Source organism: Suillus subalutaceus (assembly GCF_016647625.1).
Source record: "Suillus subalutaceus strain FC151 chromosome Unknown DFJ58scaffold_7, whole genome shotgun sequence".
Lineage (NCBI taxonomy): Eukaryota > Fungi > Basidiomycota > Agaricomycetes > Boletales > Suillaceae > Suillus > Suillus subalutaceus.
Window position 1 is genome coordinate 482,687 of NW_024540256.1, and position 27,685 is coordinate 510,371.

Here is a 27,685-nt window from a genome sequence, read left to right on the forward strand (position 1 = left end):
CGTCCATGGCGGCATCGATACCTCGAGTAGGCTCCACCACCGTTTCAGGCGCCATCAAGTCCCTTATCCTAGAAATTATGAACGAAACGTCTTAGATCTGTACGTGTCCATCTCCTTCCTTTACCTACACTCATATCTATCCAGAGACGCCGTCGACACCCTCCTAACCCGCCAAATGAGCGGCGGTTCCTTGACTTGGCATGTATTCCCGCCATCCTGGAACAAACCACCACCGGATGTTCCTCTAAAGAGAATATTGGATATAGGCTCCGGTAACGGCGTATGGGTAGTCGAAGCTGCCAAGCACTGGAAAGGCTGTGAAGTCGTCGGTCAGCTCCACTCGCTGTTACTGCGGAGTACCGCTAACAACTTGCAGGTCTTGATGTCGTATCTCTCCACCCTGACCTCGTCCGTCTCTCCAGAGACAAGGACCTTTTGAAGAGAGTAAGCTGGGTCCAAGCCAATTTGTAGGTCCACCTACCTAGTCCTTATCTCACTCTCATCCTTGACCCGCACAGCCTCGAAGGCCTTCCGTTCGCAAACGATTCTTTCGATTTCGTGCACATCAAACGTATCGCTCGAGGCGTACCAGAGGACAAGGTGCGTCTGTGTCTCCTCCATCATACTAGGCTAACACCGCATAGTGGGACGACCTCTTCGAAGAAATCACCCGCGTAATGAAACCAGGCGCAGCATTCGAAGTCGTCGAAGAAGACTTGACCTTCCCGGGGCGGTCAGATGGCGAAGGCAGCGAAGTTGGGACCTTGAGAAGTAAAGAAAGCAACATCTCCATCTCCAGTCTAAGCCCCGGGACCGAATCGGGGAGGGACAGCGCGAGCAGCTCGTCGGACTCTGCGGGTTCCGTGAGTGCTGTTACCACTCCTGATTCTATACCCTCTATCTCTATCAACACTCACCCCCATCGTTCAAACGTCGAGGACCCTTCCGATCCTAAACCCGAACGCGAATACCCAACTATATCCATCTCCCTCCCTACCAACAGCCTCTCCATGGCTTCGAACAATACCCACGCCAACGCGTTCATCCATCGTTCTTTGCGCCGGCATCCCTCTGGCAATATATCCCACGAGACGCTGACTCTTGCAAGGCCGAGCACAACTTCTCCTTCGAGTCCCTCTTCCCAACCGTCCCCCCCTCTTCCCTCTTCTCAACAGCCCCTTCCGAGCCCCTCGCAGCCATTCCCTTCTTCCTCCTCGCAGAGCACGTTCTTTTCCTTCTCCTCAAACAGCAGCACACCAACGCCAAGCACGATGAACCAAACCCTAACGCCTTCACTGACCCCTCGTCCACCACCATCCCATAAATTCAACAAGGCTGCACAGGCTGTGTTGATGGAACCTACGCATACCCCCTTTTTCGTCGGCTTGGGGTCCGTCACTGCGTCTGGTTCTTCTGGTTCTAGTTCTGCCAGTATCTCCGGTTCCGTTACTGGTTCTGGTTCTCTCTTCGCCTCTGGGTCCAGCTTCGGCACTAGTCCTAGCTCAGGAAATGGAACCGGAACGAGTTCAACATCAAGCTCAGGTTCACCCCCAGTGCCACAAAAAAGGAATAAAGCAGCGCAGGCGGTGCTGATGGAGCCTACTACTACCCCCTTTTTCGTGTTGCCGCAGAATAAGAGCCGGGTTTCGTTGATGGGAGAGACTTCTAGTTCGGGCTCTAGCAGTGGGAGGGATAGTCATATTGGGAGGGGCAGGAGTAGAGGTTCGTTGGGGAGTCGAGTGAGCGTTGGCTTGGGGAACCTGGGATTCGGTGCCAGGAGCAATGTGGGCGTTGTGAGTCCGAGTTCGAGTTCGAGGGTGTTGGAAGATGAACTGGGTGAAGGGACAGAGGCACAGTTTCCTGTGGGTACGCCGCCGGATTCGCGGGGTGGCACGGCGCTTGATTCTGGGAGCGTCGTATCACCGCCATTGGATGCGCGAGGTATCGTACCACTCGATTCACGAGGTGTCGTACCGCCTGATCCGCGAGGCGTCATACCGCCGGATCCTCGTGACCATTCGGTCCTCGAGACGATCTACAACGAGATGCACTCGGAACGGTTCATTAACCTTTCTCCATTGAGTTTGTTGGCTAATACGGTGGGGTTATGGTTCAAGGGTGAGTGCTTGTCGTTTATTCCATCGTTTTCGGGTGGGGCAGATGTTGATAAGGGTGGGATCACGGAGGGTGCCCTACTCCAAGTCGGGTGGGCCTATATATCAGGCCTATCCTAAACGTCCAACCTATCATTTCTATTTCTCTGCGCATAAGCGGTGTCAGGGTTTGAGCTAACTGGGATGTGTAGACGTTCGCACGCACCCGCCAATTCTGTTGCGTTTCCCACCGATGAGGCAACCTGAGGGCGCGAATACGCTGCTTTCGGCATCAGGTTCGGGTGTGGGTGTGGGTTCGTGCAGCGTTGGGTCTGCCGCTGGTGCCAACGGGAATACCTACTCGAAGAACACGATCGTCTCACTGGACGGTCTGAGTAACGGCGCATCACCTTACGCCTCCCTTGATTCCGCGATCTCTACTCAACGACAGACACAAATGCGGGCTCTGCCGAACCCCGCGTTAGATGTCGACCTGAAGTTTTTGAACCTTCATCTAGCGCTGCGCGTGAAAGAGATCGTAGCATGCGCAGAAGCGATGTGGGAGTGGGTAAGCGAGTTTCAGACGAATGGCATGGGGAGGAAGAATTTGACGGATGGTATGTATACCAAGATCATGGGGTTGACGAGGTCGCAGTTTGATGAGCTGTTGTTGAGGTTCGAGCTGTGAGTACTCTTCTCTCTGCGGATTTGTGTGTTTTTCATCGGTATCTATGATGCTTATCATTTTTTGGATTCTTGATGGCGAGACCTTGTGGTGGCGTGGAATCGCCTTTTTTTGCTGGCTTCGTGGGGAGCAAAGCAACTGGATGATACACGTTTGGAAAGTTCAGCCTGCGGGCCCCTGATAGGGGCATCGATTCTAAACGGGGAAAAGTCCAGGGATGATTCTATCCCTGCTTCTTCTTCTGATCACCCAAACAAATTATTTTTGATCTCGTGTTCGCGACAAGATGATCTAATCAACTTCTGTTGTTACAGGGATATGAGGGAACACATGGGACTCGGATCTGTACTCGAGGACCGGTTCAACTGGAGTATGATCTCGGGACCGACACCTCAGGAAAAGCGGTCGTTTGACACGGCGTGCGAGAAATGGGAGGGGTATCGGAGGCTTGGGGGTGGGAGTGGTGATCGAACCCCTTGCGCCGTCGCCGTCGCCGCTCCGCACCCCGCTACGCGTCTGAGCCGTTCATTACGAGTCTTCGTCGCATGGAAGCCTACAGCATGAGACGATGATGATGATGATGATGATGATGATCGGCGCTTGCAGCCGGATCTTGGACCATGAGGCAGTGGCGAAGCCTCGTTTCAGTGTTCAAGCTAATTTCCTAATGTGGAAAATTCAAGGTTCCGTGCTGTTAGGGCTGGTCCTTGTCTTTTTTTTTTTTTTTTCATTATATCGCCATACCTTGCGAAGGATTGGTGTCCTTGGCTTCCATTCCTGGCTGCATTTGGGATTGGGAGTAAAGGGGAGATATGAAATTACTTTTTTTGGGAGGATCAGCTGAGTTTCCTGGTGGCGTTCCCTTCGTATTCGTTGTCCTCGGCTTGTTCAAGGGGAGGAAAATAGCGTTGTTCGCCAGCGTTGCAAAACCCTGATTCTTGGATCTGTCGCCGACTTGTCATTTCCGCTGCATCATCCCCGCATTCCCCCTCTACCACCGAACGGCAGGTTATTCGCGCATGTGGTCGACGCATGTCTTGTATACCATTTCTAGGCGGACTGCGGTCTCGGCACCGTTGAGACATCTTATTATTATTATTTGTTGTAGATGTATTTTTGATCTTTTACGTGTCCAGTGTAGCACTAGTTGACATGATGTTATCTGTGGCGTTGAAACTGTCCTATCGGTCTCAGGTACTTACTTTGTACGTAACCGGGGATGGTTGAAAGACCCTTCCTTCCCCGCGTCATTCCTACGTAAAAAGTCAAAAAAGGTTTATATATGAGAAGATAAGGTCCAAGGGTCTGACTCATGAAACCAAGGCACCAGAATTGTGGCGGTTCTTAAGCTTAAGTTTGGAATCTTGCTGCGTGTCCACTGGGCGGCCCCTGTTGTAATTCAAGAACGTGTGTACGCAGCGATCGTGGGTGGCTATTTGCAAAAAAAAGGGCTAGGTAGCTCCTGGCCAGAGGTCGCCGTAGTGAGATTGGAGCGATGATGGGACTTAGCCGTTGACGTCGCTGGTGAGATCGTGAAAGGGTGGAGTAACGTGCAAGCACCAACCAACGTTGCGTCGATCATCGCGTGTCGGAGCGAAGTTCCATTTCAAAAGGGACCGATTCCGCTTATCTAGAGTCCGTCCATGGAGAGAGCGCGCATCGCGACCTCGGGTCAATCACTACTTCCATTTCTGAAAATAATAGACTCCGCGACGACGAGTCCAAATACCGCTCGTCCAAAATATCTACTAGAGGGTCGATCGGAACGAGAAAGGAAAAAGAAAGAAATCGAATCGCGTGCGACAATGACTGTGTACATGGACAGAAATGTACATGCCGCACCCGTTTCGTTGAACCTCGCCGCGGGTTTTATTTTTCATGGAAAATCACTGCCTTTGTATGAACTGGTAATATCACAAATGCGAGTCGTGTATGGACCGAAACGAGTACGAGCACTTTTAACGCCAACCACATGATAAACATCCAAAATACTGAATGAGGATAGGGGAAAGAAATATGGATAAGCAGGTGGGAAATGAGAAGGAAAGCACATTGATCAATTATTTGTACAATTTCAGCCGAAATAGCTGTGTGTAACTAACAGCAAAGAAGCTGAACGAAGAAGTGGAAGCATGCAGAGTAGTAAGAAAAGCATAAAACAACCCAGTTTGGACGGACAAGAAAGTTTATCATGCATGAAAGAAAGCACGCGTCGTTATTCGTATCATCATCTTCGACCATAATGGCCACCCTGACTAACCGGCGGCGGCGGCGCCCAATGCGAGTGCTGCGCGGCAGCAGCAGCCAAACCACCTAATGGTTGACCTCCCTGACCTCCAGGGCCACCAGGTCCAGGGTATGAGTAGGTACCTGGAGGGGGTAACCCCATGTGGCCGCCGTACATGCCAGGGTCTGTTGGACTTCCAGCATGACCGCCACCAGGTGCATGATGCCCATGATGTTGGGCATGAGCGTATCCTCCAGTTGGGGACGTTCCGTACTGAGGAGATTGAGGCACTTGCGAATGTTGCTGTTGAGGACTCGTCGGAGAGCCAAGAGATATTTGCGGTGGGGGTGGCGCCTGTGGCTGCTGGTGTTGAGAGGCAGCGGGAATAGAAAGGGGAGGAGGAATAGTGCTATTTGGGGTCTGCGGGGATCCAGGACCGGCACGACCGGGCCCACTGCCAGTTGTAGACGGACGACGACGACGCTTGTCTCCGGCTGCGGCTGCGCGATTACCGCGAGCGGCCTCCTCGTCACCTTCATCGTCACCGTCCTCCTTCGTGGCGCTTTGAGGGCCACCAACAGGACCACCCGGAATAGTAAGGCCTCCTGGAAGGTTAGTGCTTCCAGGACCAGGTAAAGACATTGGTCCAGACGCACGACCTATAGGTGTACCAACTGGCATTGCAGAAGGAAGCGAGCCATGTGGAGCATTCAGACATGCTTGAATAAGATTCTTGCCCTCTGGTTGAGTGACAAGCGGTTGCAGCTTTGAAGTCGTAAAGGTGTAAACGAGACCTGTTTCTGACACGACAAGTAAAAGGACCTGAGTGCCTGTAAGTGTAGAAAGTTCATACGCCTAATAAATCGGTTAGATAAGCGAAAGAGTATAATGATGAAATAAACCTTTTTCATGATGCCTGCGAAAGTAGACGAACGTATTGAGGAAAAGTACAGAGAGGGCAAAGAAAGTCGATCGCGTACCAGCTTTCCTTTTGGAGAATGTTATGTGACGTCTCGATTTATCTTGAATAAATTCGATCTTAATCTTTCGCCTTCCTGCCTTCTTGTCAGACTTGGGTTTCTCCTCTTCATCATCGTCGTCTCCACCGCTCTCGGCAGCATCCTGATCATGAATGAAACCATCTTCTGGTACGCCTGGTTGTTGTACTGGTTGTGGGATATGTTGGTGCGGTTGTTGATTACCAGGTGGCGGTGGTTGTTGAGGATCCGCAATGACAGGATTTGCCAAATTGAGGTCCGTGCGTTGGCGCTTACGCATTGTTGGAGAGGATGCGGCGGGGTCGTCTTGTTGAATAGTCTGACCGGAAAGGGAAGGTTGTTGGCTGTGATGAGCCGCGGCGTTGGAATACGGATAAGATGGAGAGGTTGTGGTAGTGGAAGTAGGTTGACGGCGATAGGCCATATGGGTTGTTCACCCAACGACGACGATGAAGAGGACGCGTTGAAATAAAGGATAATATGAACGTTGAACGCGACTTGGAGGATGTTCTAGTGTCAGTGCGGACGGCGTCCTTAAAAGGAATCGCTGAAGTTGGAAGGAGGTGGAAAAGGGAGGGAGTTGTCAACGGGGCGTGTGTTGTCTCAGTCTGGACGATCAAAAAAAGACTGTCCTTGTGGTCATTTGTTTGGTCATAATCGGAGTATCAGATGCCCGCCAGGCACACCGCGGTAATCCCCGCCGACTACTTCCAGCGATACTTCCGCAGCTATCGCTCCCACGATACCCGCTTCCGTAATTATTTCACTTTCAATTTGGAATTACTATCCCTTTTATAGAAATGATTACCTCGTGGCAATCTCAAACCTATCCATTTTAGTAAAACATGACAAACCTCGTGTCACTAATTTCATTCTCCGCATCATCCAATCATTGACGTGACAACCAAATACTTTGATTATAATATAATCCTCAATACAAATTATCAAACAAGTCCAAGCCTCATCCAAGTACTTCAGGTGCCCATGCCCCTGTGGCGCTAAGCGCTCTTGTCCTTTGCCCTGTACAATTTTGACATTCGAATCATCTTGGACAATGGTCTCTTGAAGTTTTCATGGTCTTCATCATCTGTCGAAGTCGGCCCGCATTGTCGGTCACATACTGATGGTTGGAACGTGTCACGACGTTGTTGATGGAACGACCGGAATGCCAAGTCCTGATAGCGCGCTTCTGACACGCTCGTCAATATTTCTGGCGCTGCTACCGAGCCGAACCCGTTCAAGGGCAATTTCGATAGCTCGTACGTCGCACCGATTACGCCAAGGTTGCGGCAATACTCCGTGCACGTACGCCGCTACGTCTGCGTCTAGTGTGATGAGTAAACACAAGACGTATTCACAACGAATAATCCATCAGTCAGCTCAAAATTAAAGACATAAAGCATACGTACCACTCGGCTCGCTCACGAGTCGGCTCAGATGCAGATCGTTACAGTCTTTGTCGCGACAAACACCCCCACCAGGCACTTCGTACTGACATACCCGAACACCCGAGTCGCTAGCACTGACTTGTCCAAGGGCGCGCTGCAAGCTTGCAAGCTTCAAAGGCTTGAGATCTGGAACAAAAACAGTCGAACATGAATGAGATAATGATGGTGCACAGTAGATAAGCGAAGCGCGTGATGAGGGTGATGATAAATTAGGTGCATAGCTCGCACTGGCTCGCGATGATGATCTGGATGAATGAGTGGCAGTTCGCCGAGGATCTTGACAAGAATCGGCGTCATCAAAAGGCGTTGCACGTAATTGGGAGAGAAGTAGAGGGTAGGTCGAGAATGGCGAATCATAATACGGAAAGCTCGTTTGAGAATCTTGCGATTCCTTCTTCGGGACCTGGCATGCCACGCCACCCCCGACGTCAGCATAGATAGGCCTAAATAGGCCTTACAGCCTCAGTGATCGAATAGATCAAGACGCACCTTTGACGACGGTAGGCCATCAAACACGCCAGCAGTTTCATGAAACGTTGCGCTTACAGATTCCTATATCCAATTCCGGAATCACAAATGCGGAAAGGAAACAGAAAATTAAAGTCAGGACATAAAACACAGTCGAATGAAGAGAGAGAAAGGTCCTTGCCCATTTTTCGGAACGTGCTTCCTCTGTCAGTGCTGCAAAAGCAAACAAGGTATTAATGTAACGAACGGATGGGAGTGATGAGGTCAACGCGACCGCGGAGAAGTGAGGACATGCTCAACCAAGGCAATGAGTTACGAACCTTGGTCTTCGTCGACGGTGCCATCATTAGTGATTGGCTCGAATCCTACACCCCCTGAGTAGACCCAAGTAGTAATGGCGAGGATCAAAAATGAAAAGAGTGACCAGGAAAGGAAATGAATGAACAGTAAAGATGATCACACAATGAAGTATAAAGTGAAAAAAAAATTACAACAGTCAAGACCCAGAGGGGGGACAAACAAAGAGATATATCAGCCGGCTGTCGGACTGGTGAAGAACCAGGAAGAACCCATGGTGTGCTTGATTGAGGTTATTTCGCTGCTGGTGCCACCAGGAGCAGCTTCCTCAGCGGAAATGACCACACGAATATCGTTGCTTTCTTGGACAGCTGTCGTCGGTTCAGTGTGATCTACAGACCCACAATAAGCACCAGGTATACCGATGTGAGAAAAGGAAAGAGAGTGGAAATCAAGGGTAGACGCGGTATATACTCAAAAATAGATCGCAGTTGAAATGCAATGAAATCAATGCCACGACATAACAACGCCATACGAAGACCACACGGGTAGAGGGCGATAAAGACCAAAGCTAACCTTGCGTATCTGCTATAACAGCATCTTCAGCAGCTTCAGACAATTGCGCACCCCCAATGTAGCCATTATGAAGGGGTGTGGCGGTGTCCTCCTGGTTGATTGGCGCTCCAGAATCACCTTCCGACCTAACCATGGCGGTGCTCGAAGAAGGTACAGCAAGATCGGCTGTAACAGGCCCTGCGGATGTAGGTTGGATCGCCGGCGTTCCTTTCCCCGACATCTGAAACGTTGGTAAATCATTTTACGAAGGTCAAGGTGACACAAGGGGAACGCACAGCGGCAAGTTTTTTCTGCCGAAGCTCTTCTCGCTGAGCAATCATTTGGCGCATCTTTTTGATCTCCTCCTCTTTCTCAACGAGAGCAGCAGGCGACATACCCGAAGCGTTGGAGTTGGTTAGATGTAGATTTAGGGGAGTCGAACGCCCTTCGCCATTAGCGAAACTATTGGACGAAATTGGCGTCCCATTTCCACTAAAACGTGGGGGACGCGCGAAGACCATCGGCGAGTATGATGATAGACCAGTCGTGTGGACCGGTACCACCAGTCCCTTCGCCATCTCCATCATCCTCGCTATCGCTGAGTTCGATGACACATCGTCGCATGCCACTCACTCCCGCAAAACTCCCTGTGTTCCGTCGAAGTAGATTAGGATGCGTGTAGCCATTACTCGAATAACCATTGCCAGAAGAAGCTCTGGAAGTACCAGGACCGTGGTCAAAGTCAACAAAGTCTGCAGCGACTGGTCGCTTGGTACCCCTTCGTTGTAGGCCATTGGTGTCATGGTCTGGAGTAGCAGATGCGAGTATTGGAGTGGTAGAATTAGAGTAATCAGCCGGCGCGGTGGATGAAGATGCGCCAGAATACGTATCAGAGGATGGTGCAGTGGAACTGCCGGACAAAGGAGGGGCATCAGTCACCGGCGAAATAGTACCGCCTGCTCCAGACATTTCTGAATCAGCTGAATAGAAAGCAGATGGTTCCGCAGAAGAGGCCGATTGCGGAGTAACAAGACCTAGGAACGCCTGATCAACTTCCATGTGTTCAGGGCTGGAGTACCGCGCCGGGCGCAAGGATGGAGAATTACTACCATTTTCCGCAGTTTCGCTGTCCACGGCAGGAATGCTCTTTAAAAAATCTTCAACAGTCTCAGTTGGAGCAACATAGGACATTTCAACGTCCCTGTCTCTCGAAGATGAACCGCCAGGGGAATCGGACTGCTTGGCCTTGCGAGAAGCGAAAACAGCTTTTCGAGCAAGTAACTCTTGTCGTCGTTGCTGTTCGATCATGTGGAGAGAAGATGACGAGTCAGCTGCTGATGGGGATGTGGGCTCCACCTTCACGACAGTGGGCTCACCCCCTGACGATATACGGAGGCCAAGACGAGTAGCGAGTCTGCCACGTGAGTGATCAGAAGCAGCCGGGCTAGTCAACTCTTTGTGAGAAGGGATTGTCGGCGGTGGGGGCATCGCCGAAGAGGAGGAGTGAATTGATTGCGAAGGTGAAGCGGGAATGGAGGACAGCATTTCAGGCGTAGGGTATGGAATGAGACCATTTGTATCCAAATTTGTGGGCATCCGCAAATTAAGTTCAGTGAAAACGTAGAACACGACGTGACGGCTAAGGCCACAGTCGATGAGGTACTCGGGGGGAACACCCCAACCGAGCAGATCCAAGACAATGTCTTTTGCGGTATTATACTGATCCTCTGACACTATATTACAAGAGTAAAAATGATTAGTTAACGTCATCAATGAAAAGCCAATACGAACTGGCCAGCCCTGGCCTGACATGATCTGGGTCAAGTCTATACGTGGAAGTTTCGAGAATAAATGGTTGCAGGAGATTTGGTGGTGGCGACTGGTAGATTTCTGATTCGAAGGCAGGTTTTGACGTGAAAGGAGAATCGAGGCGAGGTGAAGGCCTGTGTCTGATATTTGACTCGACTGGAGAGGTAGGAACAAGTTTGGAAGCGACGGTGTCCTTCGAGGAAGTTTCGAGCCTCCGAAATTTTGGAGGCGGGGACGTAGGCCTTGGCGGCGGGGCGGCTTCTTCGGTATCGCTGATTTCACCTTCCTCTCGGATCTGACCATCTTCAATTTCTGGTATCGGATTAGGAACCTCCCCTGATGTCGATGGAGTCCTTATTTCTGTCCCGGGAAAATTTACAGAAAGCGCTGAGGATGTAGCAGTATCTTCTTGACCGTAATCTAAGTGCAGAGTCTGCTCGACCGCAGGGCGTTGAGGCAGTACCGGCGGTTGTTCAACAGCCACTTTACGGCGCTTTCTTGAAAGCAAAGCGGCTGCGCGCAATGACTGGGCGGGATCAACTGAGTCAAGATCCTGTGGTGGTGGTGGATTGTCGATATCCATAATAGTGACTTGGACCTGCGAAAGAAGCTAAAAGACTAACGATTTCCTGATTGCTGATTGCAGTAGAAGAAGATGCTGCAAGTTCAAGAAAAGGTGTAAGTAATTGATGGGAATGTAGGCGCAAGGGGACCAACCCACAACTTTCGGTGGCGCGGTGTTTTTGCTGACGTGAGCGACATAAAACGCACGGACCCCCCACTCTTTTCTCACTCGAGTCCACTGAAATATATAAAGTGTTTAACTTGTTGAAAGTATACCTATTATTTTACATAATACCATGGACCTCATATACTTGCGTACTCGGACTGCCTCGCCGTCAATTCGAAGGCTGAAATCAATTGTGACGACCATTGGTATTAATAACTTATATCACATTTCTCCAGGAGGGGGGGTAAGCTCCCTGTGCAAATTAGTACCTACCGCGACGTCTGTCACGCCAATCCCCCCGGCGAACAATTGCAAGAGCTATTCTGATCACTGCCCACTGCCCAGCGATGTTCAAATTTCGCAGTGACCTTTGGTGCGGGCTTGGGGTTAGGGTTATACAAATAGAAAGAACCCGATATTACATATTAATATTTTCGCAAGTCCTTACTTCATGCCTCTCGACGGACACGGCTACCTGACATCGTACGGATGGTCAGGCAAAGGCACGGGCCTTCGCACGGGTGCTATCGACAGGCCCCTTGCTATCCCCCAAAAACGAAACCTCGCCGGCGTAGGCAAGGATCGTGACGAGGCATTCCCGTTCTGGGATCAGTGCGTTTTCTCCCATTCAAATTCTCCAATACCTCATCCATTCAAAGCTTATATTCAGCTGCCACGAAAGCTATCACCATCAAGATAGCAGATGATGATGACAACGATGTCGACGACGATCAAAACGAGGTCTGCACTTGTATTTCATACCGCGCGATCACCCGCTCACCGCATGATCAGGATTCATCAGAGTCCACGACCCTTCAACTAAAACGAACCACGACTGGCATCATCTCGAATAGAAGACCGTTGTCGGGTACCCCTGCAACCGGAACATCTACCCCAGACTCAGACAGTTACCCACGTATCTCTGTAATGACCATTGCGAAACGTGAGGCTGCAAGAATGGGCTTATATTCTCGATTTTTCCGAGGGCCAACATTGGCCCCTGATGATCCTAGCAAATTGTCATCATCCCCTTCCCCGTCCCCCCTGCATTCTGCTGATTCAACTTCCGAAAGAAATATCGCTCCTCTGACTGACGTCCCAAGCCGGAAGGAAAGTACAAAGCGGAAATCAACAGACCTGCTCGAGACCCGAGAGCAACGGAGAGAAAGAAAACGACTAAAACGGGAGAAAAAGGAGAAGAGAGCAGCGAAGAGAGCAGCAAAAGCTAAAAAAGAAAAGCCCGTACTACACAACCTCGAGACGAAGGACGAGCGCAGGGCGCGGAAAGAAGCCAAGAGGGCTATGAAAAATTTGGAGGGAAATTCTCCTGATATTGCAGAACGTCGAAAACTACCTGGAGATGTGGTCTTTACGAGCCTCGACCAGCCTCGATCACAGGGACATTGCAAAAGATCCATAAATACTTCTCCTCAGGGTGACGATCCTGCGACCAAGGACGACATAGACACAAAGAAGAGGAAAAAGAAGGGAGAAAAGAAAGATCCATAATTTAGCATTTCGTCCTATCATTATCGATGTTATCGCAGGTTTATACCATTACATTGTCATTCGAGTATTTCTCGTAGTAAACATATTAAAATCTGTATTCCATTATTGTACAGAATGCGTGATGATCTGAATGACTTGGTGGGTCCGAGAATCCTGTTTAGTTTTTGTGGTCTTATGACGAATTTCGACGCGCTCTCGAGCCTTTTGGTGTCACTCAACTTCGACATTGTTTGATGCAATTAGGTATGCGCCGTATCCAAGATCACAAATGTGTTCTGATTGAGCGTTTAGTATCTCCCTGAGCACTGTGCATTGATAGCACAAAACAAGTACTAGTACTGAGGATATCTATGGTACTTCCGTCCCGACTCCTATATAGACTTTGGATCGATACGAAATAATGGTGACGTCATGTGTTATGTAAGACTCCTCGCACATATTTATTGCGAACTGACCTCCTAGAGGGGACCCTAACATTAATGACTCGGATAGACAGAACAGATTCAACTTGCGAGCCGAAGGATTCCACGAGCTCTACACTTTACATGGCTGGGGTGCGTAATCTACTGTTGCATGTCAATATTCCGTCACTGACCTCCCTCGCTTCGATAGGGGGATTGTACTTCCGAGGTAAGACTTTGCACCATCGCACGATGAAATTTACCCTGAACCGACTTCCGGGGCCCTCCCATCGATAGACAGAACTCGCACTCACGGACCCAACTGGCAAGCTGAAAGATCCCATGAACTCCACACTCAACCAGGTTAGGGCGTGTAACTCATTGTATGTTATTTCGTCGCTGACCTTCCTTGCCCTCCACAGGGAGATTCCGTTCCTAAGGTAGGACTTTGCAGATGTTGTGAATAATTTTCTGACTTATTGAATGCAGGAGGGGCTCAAGGTTCCCAGAGGAGGCTGGACCGACATGATTTTTGGTCCTGCAATCAAACAAATTCTCTCGGACTACATCAACGAGCCGGATCCTGACACCATTGAGGACATTTTGCGACATTCCAATGCCGAAGATTATGTGTTTTCCTGCAAGGGAGAGTTTTATGTTTGCAATTGCATAAGCGACGGGATATTTTTGATACTCGAGCCGAAGATATGATGAAGTTACGCCTAAAGGAGCTAGTGTTTTCTGACATGGATTCGGACAGTGAGTGTGTCAGTGGTAACGCTATCTACATACCAAATCCATATCTCTAACCCATCACTCTCAAGATGAGAGGTAAAGAGAACCAGCGCATCTCTTCCCCGACTCGCCAGAGGAGCTTTGTTTTGATGATCGGGTTTTCCTGTCATTCTTGTGATTGGGATAGCCCCGGGCCATGTGCTCACAGTTTTTTTTGATCGGATGTTCCTTAGTCAATAGTCCCGCTGCCGCTTCTCTATAACAGTTGATTATTACTATTAGTTTGTCACACTTGTCCTTAAGGACGTTGAACATCTGTCGTTCATGACGTTAAAGAACACCACCCCAGTTTCGATGATACAAACCAAACTGCTAATGATTGCGATTGATGTGCAACTATTCTACATGATCCATCATCGTGATATACTGACAAAAGGAGGCCAATCAACTTGAATCGTGATGCAGAAAAACCAAAAATCAGAATGGATATATACGAGGTCATCAACCTCGCACGCTCCGCCACGCGCTTTGCATAGCGATACGCCGGGCCTGTATTGCACGGCAATTAGTATGAGATAGCAGAGCAACAAAATGGACCTACCTGTTCAAGCGAGATGGAATCTTCCCTAAGTTCAACCCGCTGCCTACCGTCGTCATCATCATCATCCTCGTCATCAGCATATGAACTTCGAACACCAGGACTCCTCATGCCGCCAAAAGCGGCCTTGCCACCCGCCAATGAAAAAGGCGTCGTGGCGACAGCAGTGCCAAACACGCTGGCATTCTTCGGCGCGCCGAATGCAGCAAAGTCAGTCACGACTTTACGAGGAGGGGACGATGCAATCGCTGAGGATGGGCTGGTACTCGGCGCAGAATAAGAAGTCCTTTCTGATCGCGAAGGCGTATGAGGCGAATACGGATATGAGTACAAACTCCGGTTCGCAGTCTGTCGTGCGATGAGATACTTTTCTGTGAAACGTGTGCCTTGCACCTTTGACAATGTCGTTCAAGTCAGCTTGCGAAAGAAACGTAGAAGTACAACACACCCTCTTCAACTGCGATTTCGCCTCATGCAGTGATGTAGCGTGAGTGAAGACGGCGACATTATGCGCAGCTTCAGGAGACTCTTTGTAGATGCTTTCGATCACCACTTTCTTGGTGCTTTCATTCCGGAGGAGTAACTTCTCATGCAATTCACGAGCGACATCATCGACACTTTCATTGTTCCCAAGAATTCGCTGCGCCACAGCATGCCCAACTTCCCGAACAAGGCGCTCCATATCGAGGTTTTCCAACACACTGCCTACAATCGCGTGGGAGAGGAGATCAGCTGTCGTAAGCGGAAGCATGAGTCCAGACGTGATGGTTGTAATTGCTTGGTAGAAATCTGTTGCATACTGAAACACATCTAAGCACCTGTGACAAATGAGCAACGATGACCATACCGAGTAACCACTGAGGGCCGGTTCGCATGCAACGAAGAACTAGGGAGGCTGTTATCTAAATCATTGATAGTTAGACCATGATAAAACGTACCAGCGTGATGCCTCGACTGGCCATTTCGCGAACTAATTGTAACGGATCGTGTCCGTCCGGAGAGCCCTCGTCGAATCCTGCCAAAGATTGAATACATCGCTCGACTGGCCAGATGCCCATACACACCATCACCATACTCTCCTATTCCATGCGGTGGGGCATCAGCAATCAAGACGACCATCTTACTCGCATGCTCCCTCCAGTCCATGTGGAGAGCTTCTGCGAGCGCAGCTGTCACGGCCTCCGGTCCATCACCACCCCCAGAAGCATAAAGCCCCGCAAGATCCCGATGCACCTTGCTGATATCAGATGAGAACCCGAAGTTCTTGACTACATATGTGTGATCTTGTGGCGGATGGTCACGGAACGCAACAAGGCCGACGCGCAAATCTTCTTGCGATTGTAGCTTCCCCGATTCAAAGATATGTGCGCAAATCTCCTCGATGTTTTTCGTTGCAGAGGAGATGTAGCTTCCTTGGCTGCCCGTACAGTCTTGCACAAACACCAAGTCGCTGTGCACGGGTGAACATGACGGCTGGTATAGAGTCTTGCAGGCACGTACAGCATCTTTCTTCCGTCATAGTAGTTTTGACGGTGAAACTGGGGAGTCGGCTGTGTCGCATTGACGTCGAAATCCATGTCTTCATCCATGTCGAGTCACAGTGTTATTGTATTGTAGTTGGTTCAGATGCAGACTCCTGGGAATATTTACCGACGAATACTTGGTCTGTCTTCGTGCTCCTTGTTACCTGAGAGGCGGTTGAAAGAGCTGCGGAGGATCCGACCTGGTAAATATAGTCAACGTTTACACCTTCTGGAGTGAGGGCTTCTTGTGTGTAGTTCCATGCGACATCCTGCAGGCATCTCGGATCTGAGCAATCGGATATCGGATCTCGTCTACTGTATAACTAACCCAGCGCCCAGCTCATCTATAATTTCACGCACGAGCCCAAGTGTGAAGTAACTCTATAAAATAAAGTAGATGTATGCAATATCCGAATATAATCAAGGATCCCGTCTGCCCAATAGCCATGTAGCCCAAGGTGTCGTCCAACTAGGAAGAATCTCCTGTCGTAAGAGACTCCTGTAGAGCATTACGAGACCCGCACTGACGCCCCCCAGTAGTGCAGTAAACGCCACGTAAACACGTAGCCGTTCTGAGGCTGTCATCGCGCGATCTACCCCTCCGGGTATTGCCGCGTGACTAAAATAAGGTGGTCAGCAGACCTTCAGGAAACAAACGAGCAGGAACGACTCACGGATTCATGGCAATGCTGCATATTGCGTGGAAGACGTCTGCAGTCTGTCCGGTCTTAACGCTGACAGCGACAGGCACCTGGAGGCCAAGCCGTCTGCAGTATACGTCGGGCTGAACTTCGTGTCTCTAAAATGACATCAGAAAGGAACTGGCTTTGGCGAGAAATATCCAAACTTGTTGTGCAAGATCCAAGTCCGACTTTGTCGCAACGAATAGGGTTGGTGTATGATCGAGAGCGTATTGTTGCTATAGTCGAATTTGGGTCAAGCATCCACGTTCGAGGGTCAAAATGACTCACCCGCAGATTACTGATGTAAGAGAACGAGTTAGTATCGCTGGAATCATGCACGTAGACGATAACGTCAGCAAGATCCGTCTTCTTCGACGCGCGAAGCGTTTCTGCCTCATATTTAGATCCAAATTCCTGAAGCTAAACAAATGTCAATTACCCACGTTCCAAGTGTTGTTAAGACCTTACCACGAGGTACTTTTCTGACCCATCAATATCCACCGCGTTAACCACGCTCACCATCTTACTAGTTGGCTCGTAGGCCTCACGAAACGGTTTCCCAGCGAATGACCGCAGCAAAGACGTCTTGCCCGAACCAGCAGCACCACAAACATAACACAAGAAAACGTTGCGGGAAACTTTGCCTTTCCGGCGGTCAAGTTTGCGGGGACGTGTCGTTAGTAATGCAGATGTGCGTTGTTCATCGGGGTATCCAAGATAGGCGAGGTATGCGAGAGTGGTTTTGTGATCTAAGAGAGTGGTCATACTGGCATGTGGGGAAGGTAGATAAGCGGGGGATTTAATTGGAGGTGACCAAAATACAGACCTCCATTGAGCGAGCCAACCTTGCAGAGTGACTGCACCTTTATCATCCACCAGGGTCGTGTCTGGGAATTTCTGGATTTCCCATGGATTGCCTGGGGAAGTACTGAACAGCTCTTCCAGTTCTGCGCTGTTGAGTGCACCATCTTGATCCTAGAGATGTATGTGAGTGTGACATAAAGACACGTTTGGTATCCAAACCTTGTCGAAAGTTTCAAAGATATCGGTGAAGAACTGATATCCTTGAGGGCTCAGTTCCACAGAACAGTCATGGGGCACGTCGAATCTGAAAGGTCGATCAATTTTTGAAGCTCATAATAAAGATAAATCGCGTACTTTGGGAGTAGGAATGGCTCAGTGAGTCGCAGGTCTTCTGCATAACCGAATTTTCGGAGAACAGCCCATGTTGTCTCCAGCCTTCCGCGTTGAATAAATATCGTATGCAGGTACAAAAATCCAGCCTCGGTCAACCCGTCGTCTCGCACGCCTCCCTCTGCATGTTCGCGAACCATATCCTTGATACCCTCAAGTTCCTGGAGTTGTAATGGCGCGTCAAAGCATTTTCGCTATACGATTTCGCGTTTAGCGCTTCCAGATGCTAGAAAGTGAAGACATACTTGGAATTCATTCAGCTCTGCAGCATCCAAAACACCATCCTTGTTCGCATCGCAAAGCTTGAATATTCGTTTCAAGGCGCTGACGCAAGCGGGTTTCAGGACCTGGAGGAGTTTAATTGAGAACCCACCACGAGCTGTCAGTACGCACATGTTCCCTGGAGTCGTAAAGAGGAGCAGTGGGATGCAAGACCGCTTTCTGAGCAAAGTAGAAGACCTCCGACACGTTCAACGGCAGCTGAGCGGAGCATTCAACGCATGTCTCGACTTCCTGGGCGACATTATTGAATTTAAGAATATCACAGAAAATTTGACATGCCTTGAACTCATTCATGATGGGTATGATCTCTTCCTCCAGGGCTTCGTTAGTGACCTCACCACCTCTTAGGTCGATCTTGTTTCCGACAAGGATCACAGGGACCTGAATATATTGTTAGGCTGATGAGAAGAAGCTAAGATGAAACAAACGTTGACGCCTAATTGACGAAACAAGGGAAGCCAATACGTAGGTATTCGATCAAATGAATGAGGGTTGTCGATTGAGTATACCACGCAAATAACGTGCGCTTTGCGTACTTCCGATTCGAGATGCTGTCGGTCTTGTGGGCCAGCTTTTATCATAAGTTGAGAATAGCGCGTCTTTGTTCATAAGACTATGGTACAATACCTCCTGAATCGACAATATAAGTGGTCACGTTCTCTGGGTTCACCTCTGGTGGAATGGTGACCTCCGGAACGACATGTTGAACCTGGCATTGGAGCCATCAGTGCCGCAATTACGTGTGGAAGAGTAGAGCATACATGTGCAACGAAAGCTTCCTTGATGAGAGAGGTGACAATGGTACTTTTACCAACACCCTCTGCGAAACCTGTATCAGTACACGCGGTGAATAGCAGGAATAACAACATACCATCTCCTACAAGCAAAATGCGAACATCCCTCCTCATGACCCTCTCGAAAGACTACGTGATGAACCTGGCTCTACTTCTGTGAGAAGCCTTAGCTTAAGGTGACGATGGACGTGAGCTTTGAGACAAGTTGTCAGTGCACTTAATCCCTCCCTGTTTGGCAGTCCTTACTACTGTCTCGGCACGGATCGGCTTCTTATATAAGCACAAGAAGTCGATTGACTTTTATGGAAGTCCAGCTTTAGCACTGCCACTGCTTGATACGTGACTACCACCTGAACGCTACTCATATGACTGTCGAGGCCGCTGGTCTCCTTCTTCCCAGTGATGTCCTAATCATTGTAATGGAAAACCTTGGTATAGAAGACCTGATCAATCTATCCTACACGTGCAAATTCGTAAACCTCTTGGTAAATTTGAATTAAGTCTTCCATAAATTCGCATCTCTCACACCGCCCATTACCAAAGGTTCACGAATTTGGATGGTCGCTCTACCTCAGAAACAACGTTCGTTCGTCATTCACGTTACAGCTGGCACGTAGAAACTGGTCTTCTTTCGATCAAGTTCGATACGATGTTGCGTCTGATCGCTCCTGGGCTCAGGCCAACTTTAACGCGCGACCATTATCACACCCTTGGCACAATAAACTTCAGCCTAAAATTGCCCTGTCTGCTTCTGTATTGCTGGTTGCCGCCGGTCACACTATCTACATATATCATATAACCGGCTCTTCCTCGCTTGATGATGGTGCCCCTGGAGTCTTATATGAGGGCTCATATTCATTCACAGACCGGCGAGAAATCACAAGCATCACCTTCATTCCTGATGGTCATTCGGAAAGGACAGTAGCTGTTGGTTTCGAAGATGGACATATACATCGTGTATTTCTTCCTCATTTCCAACAAGAGCAATCCAACAATAACTTACCATTGGCATTGAACATCGAACGCAATTCTCCTCTCGGATTACGCGTCGTGGATATAGTAGAGAGCCTGACGTGCTCAGACGACATGCTCTTGTCTCTATCAGCTTTCGGAACAGCAGGCCTTTGCAACTTATCTTCAGATTCGCCGCTCGTCAGCGCCATAAACCTGGACTGCAGATCTTGGTCCAGTTTTATCTGCATGAGGTCTTCTACGCCGTTTACGGCATTTGGCACGACATCCCCAAATCCTCTCGTCGTTCACGCCATAACTCCTTCCTCATTATCACCCGCACCATTTGCCATCCTGCATCCCACGCGTGAACGCTCCACTGCAGTGTACGATATCACGGACGCACCACCATCTGCACCATGGGGTTCCTCAAAACAGGTCATCGTATCCGGGTGGTACGATGGCGCTGTTCGGGTGCATGATATGCGCTCAGGTCGGCGTGATTCAGGGGTGACGGGCTCCCCTGCCCCTTTGCGTCCCATGCTCACGTTCTGTGATCCCTGGTCTGATGAGCCCATCTATTCTGTGTCATGTGGAGGCGGTTCTTCAAGTTTTGTTGCAGCAGGCACTGCCCGTCACAGCGTTGTTGCATTCTGGGATGTTCGCCGTCCCACAGAGGGATGGAGTGTTCACGCTCCGGGCAATGACTCATCTCCAGTCTACTCCCTGGTACTCGAGAGCTCTCGTGTATTTGGCGTAACGCAAAGTCGACCCTTTGTGTTCGACTTTGGGCCCGGTGTGACTAAAGAAACATATCCTTTCCTACCTGCTTCTACACGCTCCCAGTATGACTCTCTCAAACTAAAGAAGAACGGAGTGGGATACCGTGTCACTCAATATAATCACAGTCGTTCATAGACAATACCTTCCAAGTTATTTATCATCTTGTTTGATCATGTTAAATTTCATGTATTTTGTGGTCTCCACAACACCGCTGCATATTACAGAGCTGGATGGGGTTCGGAATTAACTAGAGGTTTCCATGCATGCGTGGGAGTACAAAACAGATAGCAAAAATGTGACTCGAGATGTAGTGGATGGGGGGAAATGCAAGAGTGATTATAGAATAAACAACGAGGACAGCAACAAGGACGAAAGACAGAACGAGTCTGAACGAACATGAAATGAAGAAGTAGTATTAGGTAGATGTAGGCGGCTGCGCCTGCGAACGTGTTGCCCAGTTGAACAATTGCCGCATATCGCTAGGAGGGGGTGTGTCGGCAGGCTGCTTCGGCTCAACAAGCAGGCTGCAACGACCAACTCAGCGAACGTTCAGAGAAACCAGAAACCTCACAAACCTTCGTCTATAGAGATCCTGAAGGTCGCCGTGGTGCTTGGAGTTCTCAAATGCCATCTGCAGGTATTCCTGCACTTCAGGGATTTTCTTAAGATTATATGGCACTTGAAAACGTTGCATGTCTGAGAACAAATCTTGAGTCGAGAAGCCCAAAGCCCACAGTGACTGTGGAATACAGACCTTGAACAATCCGAGCTAGCTTGTGGTACTTGTTGAAATTAAGGAGTTTCTTCCCTGGTGCACTAGGGGATTCACGGTATGACGGGTTTCCCTCGCGACAGAAAGTCACATCGGTCAAGTAAAGACCTTCACACCAGTCAACATATAAAACTTTCACATAAAAGCACTGTCGTACCTAAGAATGGAACTGCTGGAGGTGCGATGTTGCGAAGCCTGCTTCGGTATTGATGGTAGTTCCGCCCGTGATCTGCCAATCGACGCAAAGACTCCAACTGCATTTTACTTTTATGTGAAACACCCTGAAAAATGTGCTATGGACAACACGACGGTGTGGATAGGAAGGATGCTCACCAGCCAAGTCTGATGAAGCCGAGATATCGTGGAAGAGTCGAGGGCCGCTAGGATAGACCTAGGAGTGCTGAAGTTGTGCAATGAAGTACATCGCTGAAAGGTAACAGTCGGTTGGGAGAATGTTAACAATCTCGTATTCACTCACATCGGCAACCTTGATGAAGAATTTCACGAGTAACGTCCGCTTCTTGATATCGTGCTCGTTCAAGATGTTCTCGGCCACCCATCCCGTGATGACTGTGCTTAGGGAGGAAACAGCTCTGACGTTGACAGGTGGTTTTGTACCCTCCTGTCCGGTCTCAAGGACCTCCTCAGGCTGGATCGCGCAGTACAAGTCGCATTCCATGATCGTCAGCTGTCTCGCCAACTCTAGAGCATCAAAATCAGTGATGGCAACAGTGTCAAAATTCTTTCCACGCAGCGTGGCCAGTAATGCCTTCGTCATCGTTGGCCGTGGAACCTCGGACAATGTATATGACGGAGGATTGATTGACATGCCAGGATCGCGGACACGTTCACTCTTGGGGCTCACAAGACTGGTGTTGGAGTCTTGCCGCATGGAAATTAAATCGAGAATCCGCTGGGAGGGCGCAGGGAAGTAATGTAGGAGCGCATCTTTCGTGAACAATGAAAGGTGTGAGAGAGCGATGTCGTCAACCCCAGGCCGCCAGTACATCTCCAACCACGTCTTCACAAAATTGGATACACGCAAGCGGATCGGAATGCCCTTGTGCTGTTGCCAAATCAACATTTCGTCTTCTGAGAGATTGGACGGAGGCATGATATTATAGCGGTTGATGAGTGCTTCCACGAGTGCAAGCGGAGTGGAGAAAAGGCGGAAGGTAAGGAAGAAGACCGCTGAGAACGCAGGATCTACAATGCTGTCATGGGGTGTCATCCTCTCGAACAGCGCCCCCATTGTCGCTGCCACGAGGTGACCCTCATTGTTATAGACGACATCGTTTGTAGAGTAGTCATGACCAAGAGGATCACGCTTGACTTGTAGTGTGACAGGAAGCTCGCCGGTTATTGACCGCTCCTCAAATGTGCACATGCTCTGACGATCCTGTTGTTCGCCCGTGTGCCCATCATCAACTGCCGGTGAAGGCGATGATACAGGCTCCATTGGTGTCATCAAGTCGGGATCGCTCATAGATAATAAGCCGCCCTCTGGCGTTGTCGGTTGAGTGTCATGCGAACCGTCTGATGGATCAGAAGTTGCCGTGATATTGGACGTGTCTGAAGATCTGTCTCGGACGCTAGTAGTATTGGGGGTAGGAGAAGCTGGTGTCAGAGCCTGCACGGTGAGATCATCTTCGTCACTGCCATTGTGATACAAGCTTTGATGCGTCGACAAGCTGACGGACGGAGTTTGACCGGTCCTACGAGAAAATTTGCTTGGAGTGAACGGCGCAGGGTCTGAATCGGACGTTGTAGGTATTTGGATGATAAACTGCCTCTCTCCTGAAGCCCTATTCAAGCAGATTTTGACAGCCGAAACGCAATCAGCACCCGCTTTACATGCTGCTGTAGCGGATCGTATCAAGGATGCCTTTTCGGATTCCTCTGTAAGATCGGGGGGAAGGAGCACCGTAAGTAATCGCACGGATTCGGCAAGGGAGCTAGTGACGGTGTAGAGTCTCTCTTTTGCGGACTTTAAGTTCCCAATCTTATGAAGTGGGATCTCGGGATGCCGCATGACAGCTTCGACGATAGTGAGCAACTTGCACACCATCTCCACCACTTCTCGCACGAGATCATACATCTGACCCGTGCTAGAAGCGTGTGATGAGCGTGAATGAGAGTGCGCATGGCCGATAAAGGCGGCGATAGTGGATAGATACTGATCATGGGTAAACTTCAAAGCCTCCATCACCTCCGAAGATGTCGAGGGTCCTGATGGGAAAGGGGGCACTGCCGGTAGTTTCGGCGACTCCGCAGACGAAACCGACGAGAATGACGAAATGCTGCTGATGGATGGCATGTCGGCTTTATGCTTGCCAACAACACGCTCATAGACGAGATATTGATCCTTCTTCGACCGGGATAGTATCGTTCTGTGAGGCAGGAGGGGAGAAACGGAAGAGTCAGAATCTTGATATGCAGCTAATCTCCGCTGCGACCTCAGATCTCCCAAACTTTTGGTCCGCGGGGCCGTCTTTTGCAGGACGCCATCATGCGAGTATGGTTGTCGAGGACTTGCTAGACGGGACGACAAACAAGAAGGGGCGATAGGATCGGGCGATATTGGGACTCTGTCTTCAGGTCCTGCAGGGACCATTTGTCCCTGTAGGCCAGGCGCATTAGCGATGGCTTCATTCGAAGTAACCTGCTGACGCCTTTCCGGCAAGTCGATGCCACATTGTACAGCGACAGCAAGAAAACGCCGGACTTGTGAAAAGACCTGACCACCTAATTTCAACATTCCTTCAATTTCTGTCTCCCGTAAATCTTCATCCTGCGTCTCATCCGATGCCTTTTTAGCTTGTGACACCAGGGATGCCAGGACGGACAAAATCTGTTTCCGCTCCTGAGCGAGGGTGGGGAAGCGCTTTAATAACGGTGCCTCCCTAGGTAAACACTCTGTCGAGGACAGGATGTACCGCACACAGGATATGATACAGGCAGTGGAAGGCTGAAAATGGGCGATGCGGTTGGAACGAACTGCACTCTGGAGGAGAGATAAACTATGCAAAAGATTGACCATGAGAGGAGGACAGTATGATGTTATGTCCGATCCAAGAGCTTCAGTGACCAATGGTCTGTGGTCCTTTCGCGAACCACGTGAGGGAGCGCTGGCCCAAGAAGCTGCCGATACGGCGGACATAGTATGCCCGTGGCGAGATCCCTGATGCAACCCAGACAATGTTGTTAATACTTTAAACTGCTTAGGTTTATATCAACATACAGGTGATTGAGGAAGGACTTCCTCCGCCAGTGAAATTACTCTTTCATCAGCACTGACGTAATTGGAGGGGAACCATCCTCTTTGACCGTTAATTTCACCATCCCACCATCCACTCGAATCCCGATTTAGGACATGAATAACCTGGCCAGCTCGAAACGACAGACAAGTTGCATTCTGGTGCTGGGGGTGAAAGTCATGTAATGCAAGAACGAATTCCGAAGAAGGGGAGACGCGAACGGTCTCATCTGACGGGCTTGCCAAAGGGTAGTGGAGGGGGCGGGATGACTTTTCGGCATCAGGCAGGTCGAGTGAGGATGAGGAAGCAGAGGAAGATGATGGACCAGGGGAGTCAACAGAGATGGAGGATGAAGTTGACGCGGTGGACCCACTCCTCATCCGGGTAACGGCCATATTTAAGCTCATCAGGTTTGGAGCGGAGGTATTGTCTGGTCTTTTCAAATTGCTGGTATCACGGGCGACGTTTGTATTAATGTGAAGATGAGCTGTAGGCATCTCTTTTGCGGGCCGACGCTTAGGATGGCGGAGGGAAACTAGTTAATTCCAGTGCAAGATATTATCACCGCGTGTTCCTGGCGGTCGCTGCAGTTGCGGGTGATGTATGACTGATAGTCATAAACTGTAAGGTCACTGACATGTATCAACGAACAAGGACCAAGGAGGAACACGCACAAAAATGTCAGCCCACTCGCACCACAGTCCGAGCGCCTTCTGCTATGCGAATGAGATCGCTCGCGGAATCAAAGTTACGCCAGGTGATTAAAACCAACAAGAAAGATAGTGTCAGGATGGTAGCAAAACTGATTCAAGATGGGAGAACAGAGCGAATTGGAATGAACAGACCGATGAAGCCGCCACAAGATATGAACTCCGGAGAGGAGAAGAAGCAAGATAGGCCAGGCCTGTGCCAGTAATACAAAAAAAAAGGAAGAAAAGGGTAGAGTTACAGATTAGAATCGTAATACTGTCGTGGACGCGTTAAAGCACTAGCGGGATATGTAACGGCAACCTGTTCAAGTAGGCTATACCGGGGTGCCAGTGTAAATTATTAGTTTCAAGGATTGAACGGAACACACTAATGCAACAACACAACCAAACAACGCGTTCTCTGAAGCGGCGTGAATATTTATTTCTTCGAGCACAGGAACCACCACTATTCGCCCCGCAAGAATAATTGATCCTATGGTATTCAAATCTCATCAATTACTCGACTTCTAAGAAGTGCGGGAGGTTGGTAGGATATATCTTGTGATTCAAATTCTAGAAGCCGCATATGGCACGCAGCCTTGACGGGAAACGTTTCCCTACCGTGGTTTCGCTACCGTGATGTCCAAGAAATTCTCCGTGATGATGATCATGCCAAGGCTGATGCCGCGGCTTGCCACATTGGACTTAGAGTTCAGTGCAACATTCGCGGCGACTCAGTTGCGGTGACGATTTTGATTAACCACAGCCAGCCACTAGTACTCATCTCCGAGTTATTGTGATCATGATCAGTACAGACTCGTTCTTGACATATTCTTTGCTGGCAACACAGTCGGCTGCTCGGCATACCACTTCCAGAATGCACTCGCCCGCGCCATGTGCTGCTATTTATTCCACCACGGTGAGCTCTAAAATATAGCGCTGCATTTGATCTTTCTCGATTCTCACCTTCAACTGAAGCTTCTTGCCAGCCCAGGTCTCAGATCTTTTCTCAATGTCCACCAAACACTGTTTGCTTCGAATCCATACCTATCACCACCACTGATGTATTTGGTCTTCGTCAGAAGCATTGGTGGGTGCTACACTCTTTACTAACCGGTCCCAGGTCCAAATTTACAACATGCAAATTCTCACGTCCGAACATGTGTATTTGTTATTGGTGGAATACGTCTCCGAAACCGGCAAGTAAATCACTCATGACTATGTATCATCATGGTGCTAATTTCGTCCATCGATTTGCTGCGCCTCACCAATGAAACCATTAATTGATGTCAATGCTTGTGTTTCCAACAACGTTCCGTGATCAAACCTCGCCGAGCAAAGTTTGCCGTCGCTGCAAAGTCCACGGCACCGCCATTACAATAATGCTATGGCATGACATCGCCTTGCAATGAGCCATGATCATATCCAGTGGGCTGATGACTGTGATACTTTGCCCATCCTTCCTGTGAGTGTTAATAGTGGCGGCCTACAAGGTCAGTGTCCAGAAACGAGTTCGCCATCGACTGACATCATGAAACGGCTCCGGTTGAGGTGACCCACACCTCGTAATTTGATTGGGTAAGCGAGTGCACTGGATGATTGTCCTGTTTCATGTAGCTCGGTCTTGAGACGATCCGTGAATCATCCCAAAAATCCATTAGAGAAACATCTTACTACGGAGGTGGCCATCAGGTTAGTCCAGTTGTGAACCAGGTTTTGGGAAAACTAGGTGCAAATCGATGCTGGGAAGCGTTTGGTGCGTCTTCCCAAAACGTTGGTTCGAGACTACCTTACCGCTGATCAAGCTCTCGGGCCGACCACATAAATGGATTCTTCATTATGGCGCTGGCGAATCCCCTTGGCCTTCTTCACAGATAACAACATCGGGTCAAAGAAGGCACATACTCTTTCTCCCTATTTATGCATCTTCTGAACTATTTCTGGCTGTTTCTCAGCCCAATCTCAGCCTGTTCTTGGTTTCCCCTATACAAACCTTGGGCAAATGAAAATAGTCGTTCCTTCACTAATGACACATGTCCTCGTGTACACAAATTTCGGTCCGTACTCTTTGTCCTGGCAGGACCCGACTCTGTTTAACGAATCCTCCTGGCACATCATCGGAACTGAAATCTTCTCTTCGCGAGACTCTTCGCCATCAATCCCATCTAAATGCCCTGCACCCAACATGACGAAGCATTCCTTGC

The 27,685-nt window shown here is 49.4% G+C and overlaps 9 protein-coding genes across 9 annotated transcripts; 4 read left to right on the forward strand and 5 right to left on the reverse strand.

Moving 5' to 3' along the window:
* Positions 1-378: 378 nt before the first annotated feature.
* DFJ58DRAFT_626084 (uncharacterized protein) lies at positions 379-701 on the forward strand (the record flags this gene model as incomplete). Its single annotated transcript, XM_041381111.1, has 3 exons — positions 379-467; positions 519-600; positions 645-701. Coding segments are annotated over 3 exons (228 nt in total), but the record flags the coding sequence as incomplete, so codon positions are not given.
* A 3,945-nt stretch (positions 702-4,646) lies between these two features.
* On the reverse strand, positions 4,647-6,628 carry DFJ58DRAFT_761812 (SRF-TF-domain-containing protein). The gene is made up of 3 exons (XM_041388503.1): positions 5,986-6,628; positions 5,908-5,921; positions 4,647-5,860 (listed from the first exon to the last, which is right to left on the reverse strand). The coding sequence occupies exons 1-3, from the start codon at positions 6,425-6,427 to the stop codon at positions 5,006-5,008; spliced, it is 1,311 nt and encodes a 436-aa protein (XP_041249590.1). The 5' UTR covers positions 6,428-6,628; the 3' UTR covers positions 4,647-5,005.
* A 269-nt stretch (positions 6,629-6,897) lies between these two features.
* Positions 6,898-11,514, reverse strand: DFJ58DRAFT_910740 (uncharacterized protein; the record flags this gene model as incomplete). The annotated part of the gene is made up of 13 exons (XM_041395201.1): positions 6,898-7,328; positions 7,413-7,854; positions 7,941-8,003; positions 8,071-8,132; positions 8,240-8,293; positions 8,468-8,608; positions 8,793-9,012; positions 9,068-9,233; positions 9,271-10,504; positions 10,563-11,178; positions 11,204-11,238; positions 11,352-11,382; positions 11,464-11,514. 13 exons carry the CDS (start codon positions 11,512-11,514, stop codon positions 7,141-7,143), a joined length of 3,303 nt encoding a protein of 1,100 aa, XP_041249591.1. The 3' UTR covers positions 6,898-7,140.
* A 70-nt stretch (positions 11,515-11,584) lies between these two features.
* Positions 11,585-12,924, forward strand: DFJ58DRAFT_761827 (uncharacterized protein). Its single transcript, XM_041388504.1, has 3 exons — positions 11,585-11,922; positions 11,970-12,051; positions 12,103-12,924. Exons 1-3 carry the CDS (start codon positions 11,762-11,764, stop codon positions 12,817-12,819), a joined length of 960 nt encoding a protein of 319 aa, XP_041249592.1. The 5' UTR covers positions 11,585-11,761; the 3' UTR covers positions 12,820-12,924.
* A 378-nt stretch (positions 12,925-13,302) lies between these two features.
* On the forward strand, positions 13,303-13,941 carry DFJ58DRAFT_440149 (uncharacterized protein). Its single transcript, XM_041380420.1, has 4 exons — positions 13,303-13,373; positions 13,432-13,449; positions 13,522-13,583; positions 13,643-13,941. The coding sequence occupies exon 4, from the start codon at positions 13,704-13,706 to the stop codon at positions 13,929-13,931; it is 228 nt and encodes a 75-aa protein (XP_041249593.1). The 5' UTR covers positions 13,303-13,373; positions 13,432-13,449; positions 13,522-13,583; positions 13,643-13,703; the 3' UTR covers positions 13,932-13,941.
* A 363-nt stretch (positions 13,942-14,304) lies between these two features.
* On the reverse strand, positions 14,305-16,355 carry DFJ58DRAFT_761834 (uncharacterized protein). The gene is made up of 7 exons (XM_041388505.1): positions 16,054-16,355; positions 15,618-16,003; positions 15,492-15,568; positions 15,401-15,439; positions 15,002-15,352; positions 14,557-14,946; positions 14,305-14,504 (listed from the first exon to the last, which is right to left on the reverse strand). Exons 1-7 carry the CDS (start codon positions 16,140-16,142, stop codon positions 14,457-14,459), a joined length of 1,380 nt encoding a protein of 459 aa, XP_041249594.1. The 5' UTR covers positions 16,143-16,355; the 3' UTR covers positions 14,305-14,456.
* On the reverse strand, positions 16,356-19,285 carry DFJ58DRAFT_761837 (P-loop containing nucleoside triphosphate hydrolase protein). Its single transcript, XM_041388506.1, has 15 exons — positions 19,107-19,285; positions 18,997-19,055; positions 18,863-18,944; positions 18,664-18,806; positions 18,515-18,616; positions 18,347-18,466; positions 18,199-18,300; positions 17,918-18,147; positions 17,783-17,867; positions 17,586-17,734; positions 17,228-17,525; positions 17,048-17,179; positions 16,924-16,995; positions 16,751-16,875; positions 16,356-16,695 (listed from the first exon to the last, which is right to left on the reverse strand). Exons 1-15 carry the CDS (start codon positions 19,141-19,143, stop codon positions 16,497-16,499), a joined length of 1,935 nt encoding a protein of 644 aa, XP_041249595.1. The 5' UTR covers positions 19,144-19,285; the 3' UTR covers positions 16,356-16,496.
* Positions 19,286-19,394: 109 nt separating this feature from the next.
* On the forward strand, positions 19,395-20,898 carry DFJ58DRAFT_652186 (uncharacterized protein; the record flags this gene model as incomplete). The annotated part of the gene is made up of 2 exons (XM_041381662.1): positions 19,395-19,514; positions 19,573-20,898. 2 exons carry the CDS (start codon positions 19,395-19,397, stop codon positions 20,896-20,898), a joined length of 1,446 nt encoding a protein of 481 aa, XP_041249596.1.
* A 140-nt stretch (positions 20,899-21,038) lies between these two features.
* On the reverse strand, positions 21,039-25,557 carry DFJ58DRAFT_440299 (ras guanine nucleotide exchange factor domain-containing protein). Its single transcript, XM_041380421.1, has 8 exons — positions 25,467-25,557; positions 24,777-25,413; positions 22,014-24,716; positions 21,869-21,961; positions 21,693-21,816; positions 21,518-21,643; positions 21,339-21,459; positions 21,039-21,287 (listed from the first exon to the last, which is right to left on the reverse strand). Exons 2-8 carry the CDS (start codon positions 25,287-25,289, stop codon positions 21,179-21,181), a joined length of 3,789 nt encoding a protein of 1,262 aa, XP_041249597.1. The 5' UTR covers positions 25,290-25,413; positions 25,467-25,557; the 3' UTR covers positions 21,039-21,178.
* Between the last annotated feature and the right edge of the window lie 2,128 nt (positions 25,558-27,685).